This window comes from Odocoileus virginianus, chromosome 34 (genome assembly GCF_023699985.2).
Source record: "Odocoileus virginianus isolate 20LAN1187 ecotype Illinois chromosome 34, Ovbor_1.2, whole genome shotgun sequence".
Taxonomy (NCBI): Eukaryota; Metazoa; Chordata; class Mammalia; order Artiodactyla; family Cervidae; genus Odocoileus; species Odocoileus virginianus.
This window is the reverse complement of record NC_069707.1, coordinates 35638210-35650247: the sequence shown is the minus strand read 5'-3', so window position 1 is coordinate 35650247 and position 12038 is coordinate 35638210. Positions and strand designations below refer to the sequence as shown.

Below are 12038 nucleotides of genomic sequence, written 5' to 3'. Positions count from 1 at the left end.
TGTTTTGATTCCAAAACAATGAAGAATTTAATAGTGAGTATAGGAAATATAGGGAAGAGGGAACAAAAATTTTTCAGTAATAAATAGGGTGGTCAGATAAGCCTCACAAGTTGACATCTGGTTGAAGAGCTTGCCGACTCAAGGAAAAAGTGGGAGCAAAGTTTTAAGGCAGAAGCATATCCTCAAGTTTGAGGAACAGTGAGGAGGTCAATGGGGTTAGAAGGGAAAGATCTGTAAACAATAAAGTCAGAGCAATAATGAGAGTAAAGAGAGAAAAATAAAAGCCTATTACCCACTGGAAGGTCATTATTTTGAGAAAAACTGGGAGAGCCATTGGAGATTTTTTAACAGAGAAGCAGCATAATCTGACATACCACTTACAAGCACGACTCTGGATGCTATAAGAATAGACTTCAAGAGTGAAAGAGAAGTAGGGAGACCAATTAGGTGGCTATTTTGATAATCCTGGCAATATGTTATGATGATTTGAACCCACCAAGGGGGTAGATGGAGATCGCAGTGAGTGGTGATATTCTGGATAAAGCATGAGGGAGAAATTGGCATAAATTTTTCTCCTTTTAAAAGTTAATTCATACTTTTATAAAAATTAGAAGTTAAAACATGAAAATGTTAATCATATTTCTTCATATTTGATGAAATGATTGAATCTTTATGCTTCTACATTTTCCCATTTTCTAGCCATGTGCACATATTATTTCTATAGAGAAAAACCATTTTTTTCAACATCCAGTTAATTGAGCAAGATTGAAATACAAACAATCTTGTTTTTGCCAAAATTTTAAGACAACATCAAACTGGTTACATATATGAAGTAATCAGTGATAAATGGTAGTATTAGCAATATGCAGAATAGTCAAGCAGCAAATACTTCCTGAATACAGAGTGGTAAATTCACTTTTCCGTAAAAATGTGGTAACATTATTATCAACTAACTTTCCTGGGATTGTATGACTCTCTCCAGAGTTTGTCTAATATCTAGTTTTTTTAGTTGGTAATAAATGCAGTTCTAGTTAGAATGAATATAACTTGTATCAGTAAGGAAAGAATTATGTTGAAATAGGGCTTCCCAGGTGGCTCAGTGGTAAAGAATCCATCTGCCAATTCAGGAGACACCGGAAAGGTGGGTTTGATACCTGGATAAGGAAGATCCCCTGGAGGAGGAAATGGCAACCCCCTCCAGTATTCTTGCAAATAAAATCCCATAGACAGAGGAGACTGGTGGACTACAGTCCGTAGGGTCACAAAGAGTTGGTCATGAATGAGCGCGCATGCGTGCACACACATGTGAGTGCACACACACACAATATGCTGAAATAACAAACAACTTCAAATTCTCAGAGATTTAAATAATAAATGTATATTTCTCATTTCACTCTGTGTCCAATTCAAATGAGTGAAGGCAGGGTCTCTAACAACTATAGTTACTTAGAGATCCAGACTGTTGAAGGCTTCATTTTGACATGATCTACCAGGATAAAATATGTTAAATTATGAACTGGTTCTTAAAGCATCTGTTCAAAATTATACACCTTACTTTTGCTCTCATTACATTAGTTAATGCAAGTCCCATGTCCTACGGTCAGAAAAGAGTCAGAAAGTCCAATTCTATGATGTACTCAAAATTTAAAGAGAAAAATCTATGATAATTATTATTTTGAGAAGGGAGATAAAAAAGAAAATATTAGAGCTTCAATTTGTATTAATTTTTATATAAAAATAAAATTAAACTATACTAATATTTATGCTAAAGATTTTCTAAAATTTAATTTTAAACCCTAGTATTTAATTATAAACAATTTAATTTATTCCCGTACCAGATGGTCACATGACATGCATAGTCCCCAACATGTTGAGACAGTTTCAGAATTCAAAAAACATTAATGAAAGCAATTGTCTTCTTTCTTTCATTTTCTTGCAATACTTGCATATAATGGATTGTATACAGATCAAGTTAAGAATTATTATAATCCAGTTTCAACTTTCCACAAAGTAGGCAATAACTTTGTAAGATGCCTACAAAGGCATTTCAGAATTGAAAATTGCAGAACCTATCAAGAAGAAAATGACAGAGTGACACTTCTATTCCTAGCACGAACTTGTCATCAGCTACATACAACTGCCGTCTAAAGAAACTGCCAAAATCAGATTTATGAAGAAAATTATTTCACATATGGATTGATGGCCACCAACATTAATGATAAATCTTCCTTAAATGTATATTTTGTACGGTGTGTACATGCTGTATACTGGACCTTTACAAGGTATCTTTAAGGGCTATTATTTGAAACAAGCACTGAAATAAATACATTACAGCTATGTCTTTGAATCACCCTATCACATGGTATTAAATCAACATTTTTCCAAATACTGAAGTATTCAATAATGGAAATATTTAAAACTTTCAATAACGTTAAATAATAGTTAATATATTATAATAATTTAACTTTTATGAGAGAAAAATGGGTTTATTATTAATAAAACATTCAAATTGTTTAAAACATTATTAATTTCATCTTTATCCTCTTATAATATTTACTACTGTGTATGCTTTAGAATTACCATAAATGACAATAAAGAAATTGATATTTTAAGGTATGTGCTCATTTTTTTTGTTTTTAGCCTACAAGGTTTGTGATTGAATAAAGTCCTGATCAACTAGCTCAAGGATGGGGCATTCCAGTCATTATTTCAATCTGTGGTCAAAATTTATTTTTTTCAGTTGTCTACTTGAAATTTCCATTTGGGTGAATAACAGATTTAACATGTCCAAAATGAGTTTTTGCTTTCTCTATCAAACCTCTACCCTGCCAAGGTCTTTACAACTCTGTCAAAGGTACAGACATCTATCTAATGGTTAAGGTCAAAGTCCTGTCATGCATCATTTAGTCTTCTCCTACCTCACACCCATATCAAATCTACTAGCAAGTCCTGACATTTCTACCTCCAAAGTACACACTACATTGGTCATTTCTTTTCCAACTTAATCAAAGTAACACGAACTCTCTTCTGGATTATCACACAGCCCTAAAGTGTCTCAACCCACTTTTGCCCCGCAGAAGCCTGTGCAGTCCCAGCTAAAATGGTGCCAAGTCCTGTCAATCTCCTACTGCCAACTGGTCACTGCCAGTTATAAAATCTAAACTCCTTGAAATGCTCTTGCCCATTCCTTAAATCTCTTTCTCATATGACTTTCCCATTTGTCTTATATGTTCGAGGTACAGGGATATTTTTCTCTTCTTCAAACAGACTAAGCCCCTTTTGGTCTAGCTGTTCACTCTGTTTGGAACACTCACCTCCAGGATATTTTCTTGTCTGATTCCTTCTCAGCATTCAGGTCTCTGCTACTAAACCAGCTCTTTAGAGAGAAGTTCACTGATCAGTTTATCTTACTGGTCCCCACCCACTTCCCCAGCCCCACTATGTAGCAAATTATGTATTACATGGCTTTTAAGGCCTACAAACTTTGTGCATCCCCATGTCCTCAGCCTCATTTCCACTAAGTATCCCCTCAATTGCTCTGCTTTATCCTCACGTGTCTCCTTTTTGCTTCTTACTCAGATAAAGAGATCTGTTATATGGTTTGCACTTGCTCTATCCTCAGCAGAAATGTTCTTCCAGAAGTATGCAAGACTCATTTCCTCAGTTTATTCTGGCCTCTGCTCAAATATCATCTCAGCAGAGCTATCTGCCCTGATTGCTCTAGCAAAAGATCATCTCCTCCCCCTCTTGCTTTGCCCTCTACTTATTTAGTAATTCATGGTACTTGTGTATATATCAAATCTGTCACTTGTTTGTCATTTGTTCCAGCCACTGGAATACAAGCCCCAATAGGGTAGGGGCTTCCCCAATCCCTTCCATGATTCTAGCCTTTTGAACAATGCCTGATAATGTGTTATTGTATTTTATATAAACTAGTCCATGCTGAGACTCACTTGATGTTTCACGTTTCATGTCATAAAGGAAGCCTGAATCAATTTCAAAGGAACAGTAATACAATACAACATAGACTACTGTTCTCTAACAACATACAATAAAACTAGTAATTAAAAGAAAAGAACAGCTAACGACAATTTTATATTATCAGAAAATAAATAGCCATTGGATTTAAAAGGAAAAACATGTACTCAGAACTGAGTAAAAGTGAAAATATTACAAGGCAAAATTTATGGGAAAGAAACAAGTATCTAGAGAAAAATATAGGTTTAGGCGTACTTACCAAGAAAGAAATGTTTTTAAAATGACTGTGATTTATACCAGAAAGCCAGAAAAGGAGCAGAAGAGCAAAGGACACAAGAAAATAATAGAGTCAGAAATCAAGGAGAGAAGCAAAACAACAGAGGATTTCACCAAACCTAATTCTGATTTCCCTCCCCAAAATTTCACATCCAGTTATTCTTATAAGAGAATTTTACCAAATTAAAGAGTTTAAGGCCCATTTCTCTTTTCTCAAATACCTCAAAAAAAAAAAAAAAAGAAAACAACAAAATCTATGTAGTTCATTTTAGAAAGCTAGTGTTATCTTGAATCTAAAATTATAAATGAGTCTACTAGCTCATTTCAATTATGATCAAATGCAAAAATCCTTAAATATATCAAACTCCTACTTTGTATTTCAAATGTTACTACATATTATTATCAATACTATATTAAAAGATTCTTCAGTTTGAAAAATCTTTTAAAGGTAATTTCATTAGCAGACCAAAGAAACCAAACAACCTAGAAAGCAAGGAATAGATAGGAACTTCCTTAATTTAGTGACAACTAAACACCAGTTCTAGAATATTGTACTTAATGAAGGAGTTTTAAACACATTTTCTTTATGATTCATAATTCTCATTTTTTTAACACAGTTCTGGAGGCTCTGGACTATACTATCAAGATAAGGAAAAATGAACAGTTGCCAAACATATTAGGCAAGAGACACAACTCAATGTTTTCTAATGATATCAATATTTAGGAAAATCAGAGAAATAAAAAATAAATTATTAAAATTAATAAGTTCATCAGTATCATAGTAATAGGTACTTACATTTCCACTTCAGTGGTAATCAATGAGAACAGAGGAAATATAGTATCAGTCAATATAGCAATATAACATGTGTATGTGTCTGCATTCTAGGAACTAACTTTAGAATACACAGGATCTCTACGGAGACATTTTTTTTTAATTCTGATACATGATCAGAAAGATACATTTTTAGTTTGTTTATTTTTAATGAGAGATAAACTATGTTAATGGATGGAAAGACCTTACTACTTAAAAAACTGAAGTCATAATCAAAAAACATATCTACATTAGAAATCCCAGCTCAGAATGGTTTGTAATTTTACTAAATATTTAAATAAGAAATTACATCTAATTTATATAATATCTTTAGAAGAAGAAGAAAAGACTCTACCCAAGAAGTTCTATAAGCTCAACATAATTCAATAGAAAAACCTGGGTAGGATGTCATACAAGATTAAAATTATAAGCCAATTTCATACCCTAAAAGAAATACAAAAGTTCTTTAAAACTAATAAACTGAATTCAATGATATATAACCAAATGGATCTTATCCCACAAATAAATGACTTAAGAGTTTAAAAAATCAGTGCAAAAAAAATATTATCACAAAAGTTATTTAGAAATTTGATAAAGTAAACATATCTTTATGACTTAAAAAACTGGTAGAAAACTAGAAACCTCTTTAAATTAAACCAAACATTATATTTAATGATAAATTATTAAAACTTTCTCTCTATGGTTGTGAGGCGAGTAAAACGAGGGCCTTTATCATTACTCTTATTTGATAAAATACTATTGGTAGAAACACTAGCTAATACTTTAACTGAAGGAAAATAAAGTACAATCATTGGAAAGAATAAGAACCTATCAACATTTGCAGAAAACTTAAATATGTATATAACAAATCTAAAATAAAGATACATTCTTAGAATTCAAACACACAAAGAAAAAATGAAAACTTCAAAAGATACCACTTATAATGGAATCTTAAAAATCAATGAGTTAACTAAGAATAAATCTAAAATAGAAGTGTAAGAACTTCACAAGTAAAAATTATTAAATGTTATGGACAGAAGTGAAAAGATATCTATTCATATAACTAGACAGATAAACTAGGTTCATGGTTCAGAAGAAGACTTCATTTAAAAATCATGTCAATTCTCTATAAACCAATGAACTGCTAATAAAAAAAGTTGGGAAAACTGGTTGTACAATACTAGTTCTCAAATTTGGCTTCATTTTTAATCATCAGGGAGATTTTTTAAAAACTGATGCCTTATCACTTACAAATTAAATCCTTGTCTTTTCAGGAGAGAAGCAGACTCTGAGAGTTACTAAGAAAGTAAATTTTAAAAGTTCCCATCACAAGAAAAAAAAAAACTGTAATCATGTGTGGTAATATGTGTTAACTAGATTTATAGTGGTGATAATTTTGCTAAATGTACAAATAATGAATCATAGTTTTGTACATTTGAAAATATATGATATTACATCTAAATCTCAATTACCTTAAAAAGACAGATATCAAGTGTTATGAAGAATATTGATTAATTAGAACTCTCACGTTCTGCTGGTAGGAAGGTAAAGTGATATAACTACTTAAGAAACTTGTTTTCCATTACCTACCCAAACCAAACATATGCATCCTGTGTGATGTGGTAATCCCACTCATTTATATACACAATTGAATATTATACACATGTGAACACACATATATAAAAATGTTCATGACAACATTAACAGACATCTTCAAACTGGAAATAATTCAAATGCCTATTAGTAGTGGAATGGATAAATAAATTGCAATATGTTCATCTACTGGAATATTACACACACTGGAATGAATAGCCTATATAGAACAGCATGGATTAATTTTACAAAGATAATGTTGAACATATATGCCAAACATAAAAGGATACTATTGTAATGTTTCATTAATGTAAAGTTCATAAATGGGCAAAAGTCTGTTAAGGATTACTTCTTGGGAAGATGGAAGATAATGACTGAGAAAGAGCACAAGATTTAACTTCCAAAATACTTGTAATTTTCTATTTCTTGACCGTGATGGTGGTTACATGGATATACTTAATTTGTGAAAATTCATCAAGATGTATGCTTTTTTCTCTTAAGTGTAGCATAATAGTAAAGTATTAAAGGATGAAGACAGTCTGAACACATGGAGAGAGTATGTTCTTTTGTAAGATTTAAAGTAAAAATGTCAATTCTTCCCAAGTTAACCTATAAAATCAACATACTCTAATACAAATTCCAGTTGAATTTTTTTTTCCCAGTTGAATTTTTAAAGTAATCAATTGATTTATTTAAAGACATGTTTGAAAGGTCTGTGAATAGCTACATCAACTTAGGATAAAGGAGCAAAAAGATTGGTTTATATGTGATAATGCTTATGCCAAAGCCATAGTTACAAAAACAATGCTTGAACACAATTGAGAAAACACAGACTAATGAACAGAAGAGATATTTAAGAGACAAACCAACCCAGTTATGAGCATATAACTTAAAGACAACAACACAAATCAGAGGGAAAAGGATGGCTAGCTTAGTAAATGGTGTTAGAAAATTGCGGTTACTATACGGAAAAAACGAAAATTGGATTCCTCTGCACTTCATGGCATAGTTTAAAATTTAAATATGAAATTTAAAGTTGATTTAAAATAACATAGGAAAATATCTTTGTAAACCAAACATGAGGAAGAACTTTCTAATGTGAAATCTTAAAAGCACAAACTATGAGACCAAACAATGACTTGGGTACAGCTTAGGAACAAAGATACACTTCACAATATTATATATATAGAAAAATATGGTCTGCTTCAAAATAATCAATTTACAAATGAATTAAACAAAATGGTCTGTAGAAAACTGATGGCTGCTACACCAATTCATTGCCTGTGCATGCCTGGTCAGCCGCTCAGTCACATCCGACTCTTTGTGACCCCATGGACTGTATGTAGTCAGGTTTCTCTGTCCATGGGATGGTCCAGGCAAGCATCCTGGAGGGGGCTGCCATTTCCTATTCCAAGGGATCTTCCCGACTCAGGCATCAAACCCGTGTCTGCCACATCTCCTACACTGCAGGTGGATTCTTTACCACCCACATTCACTCATTCTATTCTGTTATAAATCGTGTACAGTCTTGGTAAAAGTCACTCTGTACTACCTCAAGAGGTTAACTCAATCTCTCCTATAAGGTGATTTTGTTTTATGTGTTTATTTCGGCTGTGCTTGGTCTTCCCTGCTGCCTGCGGGCCCTCTCTAGTCACAGTGAGTGGAGCGCAGACTCACAGGTGTGCAAGTGTGTGTTTGTGTGTGTGTGAATTGGGTCTGACATTCATCAATAATTTTATTTCATAATATAATATCTAAAAAATTATTTTGTCTGTAAATGGGAAAGATTTGCCTACCAACAGCTTTTTACCTTCCCAGTACTTTTTCTGGACTTAATTGCATGACTGGCTCGATTCTACCACCCTTGGAATCAGAAATATATATTTCCCCAGAAAATGACTCTGTCTTACATATATTCGAACCACTGCTTAAAAAAATTGAGGGTATGTATTGTATATGTTGTAAGTCTTAATGCTTTTTCTGAAGTAATACAGTAAGTTACACCAAAGCACACTAACTTATTCAACAGTCTTAGTTGAACTCTGACTTTAGAACTCTGACAAAGATTCTATAAAAATTATCTTGTATTTAGTAAGTGTTCACTTCTATACCTTTAAATATGAATGCCATTATTAAATTAGAAGTTAGACCACTATGGAAAGAGGGAGAGAAACATTGATATAAGCAACATTTAGAACTGGTTAAGATTTTGGTGAAATTTTCTTCCTAAATGCTGTGCTTTTAATAGCTGTTTTTTAAAAAACCCCAAAAACTGTATTTTATGTTCTAGAAACATAGATACAGATAACTTTTCACTTGAATTACAACCAATTTCAAAGGAAAGGCAAGAATAATTCATGTTGAACTATTTAAAGCCCTACAAAAAGTTCAAGAAGCTTCACTCACTTCCTAGCCCCTATCCACACCAGTCTTATCCAGTTTCTCCTTTCTTCAGCACAATATATTGTCTCGACAATTTCTCAATTACTGTCTCTGATAATGACTTTTCCTTTAACAGAACACATATATTCTCTGTTCAAAAAGTTTGCACTAAAGTTCCTAACAGTATATTGAGCATATTGCAGCCAATCAAAAGATAGGAAGGTGCTTACCTTCAAAATAGAAGCCTGACTGGATTTCTAGGACCCTGGGGAGGGTCCTGAGGTCAAGGGAGTGGATGAATTCTTCCAGTGACAATGCCATTGCTTTGGCTTGGGTCTTGTGCGGACCTGGCACTTACAGAAGCTTCTGGCTTCTGAGTGTCACTTTGCACAGTCCCAGCTCATTGTTCCTTTACCAGGGATGTCACGCCGAGCCTGCTTGGGGTGGAGTAACTCAATGTGGGGAGGGGAGTGAGAAGGGAGGAAGGAGGCAGGCAGGGGACAAAGGGTGCTGCATCTCTTTTTAGTTCTCATTGTGGCTTCATTTCCTTCTAACACTGAAGTAGAACAGGATGGGGGTGTGGTGAGCATGTCTGAACAGACACTGCCAAAAAAATGAGGACTGGCAAGTAGCTGGGTTCATCTGTTGCTGGACCAGCTGTGCATCCTCCTCAGGGGCCAGGCTGCTTGAGGTCAGAGTTGCTTGTGGCTTGTCAACCAGGAAAGAATAGGAATTCAGGACTAGAGTATAATCTTAAAAAGGGCACCGTATCAGTTCTTTATCTCTTCGCTTCACTTCTAAAGTTTGGCTCTGTGCCTTATTTGCATACTCTCAGGGCTTTTATACAAAATTAGGTTACAAAAGTGCTTTGTGTCAGCTCTTTTCAGAAATCTGATACTCTGGAGGGGGAGGATCAGAAACCCCTTTTTATTCTCCCACATTAAAAATTTTGCTGAATATTAAAGGAGAGTGGGGGAGGGGTACACTATGCAAAGTGATATAGTAAATCAATATGAATTTTCTGATCACCACACTATAGTGAAAGTATCTAAATCTGTTGTTAGGAAATCTGAGTTTCCTGGGGTTAGCTCTGATTTTGACTTACCAGTGACATCAGCCTTGTCTTCTCTGTCCCTCATTTGTCTCATTATTTAACAGAGAAAAAGTTAGAGCTTAATAAACTGTAAAAATTTCTTACAAGGCCAAAATTCTACAACTCTGATCATGGGGTCCAAATTTGCAGTGGCGAGGGTTGGGGATGACCAAAGTCAAAGGAAGCAAAAGAAACTTCACTAAAAATAAATCTCTAAAAAATCTCCCTTCCTAGTCTTTATATTTAAGTGAGACAATATTTTAGAGCTAGAGTATACAATTCAAGGTGACGTTTTCCAAGTCTTTATAAAGGTGACTAAAAGAAGACTGGTCGATATAAACACAGCGAAAGAAACTAGGAAGCTGCATATTAGACTTACAAACTGGACTCCGGGTTCCTGTCTAGAAACTGTTTTAGCCTTAAGCTGCAAAGAGCATAGCCAGACAGAGAGGGTCAGGGTGCGCTCATTATGTAAATAACCTAAGAAAATAAAAACAAGGCCTTATAAAACTCTTTTAATTCTTAAAAATCATATTTGATATTTGCAATAATCTGCCTGGCTTCAATTCTTTCTTTACAAAACTAAATTTTATAAAGTCATGTCAATAGTTTTTTCACCAGTAACTTCTAAGTACTTTTTCATTTGCAGTTGTTTTTTTTTGCTCAAGATCCACCTAAACTTGATCAGTCTGCCTTCTGCACCCCTTTTCCCAAGCTTAGGACCTTCAATAGACTGCAAACATTGTTTACAGCTTGCCTCTCATATAATTGAATATATGGAAAGGGCTGCTGTGGACCGATCCTTGAAAATCGTGCATCTGTTAGAAGTGGTACTATAGCAAATTTCATTTGATATCTAACTCAAACTGGACTTTGCTTGATTTTTTAAAAAAATTATCCCACATCAACTTTTTATCCTACTAGTCAACGAAGCCATTTCAAAGTATTATCAATCTTTTACAATTGTCTTTGCTTCTCCTGCTTTTGCTCTAGGAACAGATGAACCTCCTTTTCTGTTACATTCTCCTTCTTTTATATTCTCAGTCGTAGTTAATGACACTATCACTCTCTCAATTTATCAAGCCTGAAGGCTGCATCATGAGAGATGCCATGTCCCGCCTCCAAATCCCTCAAGCACTATAGGCAGCAAGAATCAATATCACTCACCTTGTTCTTGTCTATATTCTCCACTACTACTACTTTTAGTTCAGATCATTATCACTTCTGACACTATAGGCAAAGAAATCCTGACATAAACAGCTGAGATAAAATTGACAAATAAGAATATTAAGAGAGTACTTGAACCACCAGGTAGTAAAATAAATGCTTAAAGTTTAATAACTGAAACAGCAGATTACAGGTGTAATAAGAGCCTGATCAATGAGAATTCAGAAAAAAAACCAAAGCATTGCCAGCTAAAGACGGTGCTTCATCACCCAGCTCTACAAGAACTGAGTCATTAGCCACCTTGGTTGCTGATATTCAACACATCGTGAAAGAAGTTCAGGACAGAGATCAGACTGGTAGAACAGGCCTTCAGATAATTAGAAACTCTCTGGAGAAAATTTTAAGAACTCATTGTCTTGCATCTTCTTATTCAGAGAAAACCACTAAAATCATTAACTGAGATGGCTGTTCTTCATGACTGGCAGCAACCCTCCACTGAGATGTGTGCTTAATTGCACATACCCCTTCTCCAAAATCCACCCCCATCACCACTTCTCCAAAATCTCCACCCCATACCTGTTCCGATCAGTTCCTCAGAGTTCTCTGAAAGGCTTCTCCTGGGCTACAGTTATCAGTAAGTGCTCAGATAAAACTGAAACCCACAGCTCTCATGTTTTGCATTTTTATTTCAGTCAACAGTATAAATAATAATTCTATATGAAAAAGATGAAATTTCAA

The 12038-nt window shown here is 34.2% G+C and overlaps 1 protein-coding gene across 5 annotated transcripts in view; it reads right to left on the bottom strand.

Moving 5' to 3' along the window:
• Positions 1–9521, bottom strand: part of THEMIS (thymocyte selection associated) — a 201090-nt gene extending 191569 nt beyond the window's left edge. For 4 of the 5 annotated variants that reach the window (XM_070461726.1, XM_020889992.2, XM_070461728.1 and 1 more), the window contains exon 1: positions 9271–9518. In XM_070461726.1, the coding sequence (XP_070317827.1) occupies positions 9271–9361 (91 nt within the window). In that variant the 5' untranslated portion in view covers positions 9362–9518. Of the gene's footprint in view, positions 1–9270 lie in introns of all 5 variants that reach the window. The other variant, XM_070461729.1, reaches the window with a different exon arrangement.
• Positions 9522–12038: the final 2517 nt, after the last annotated feature.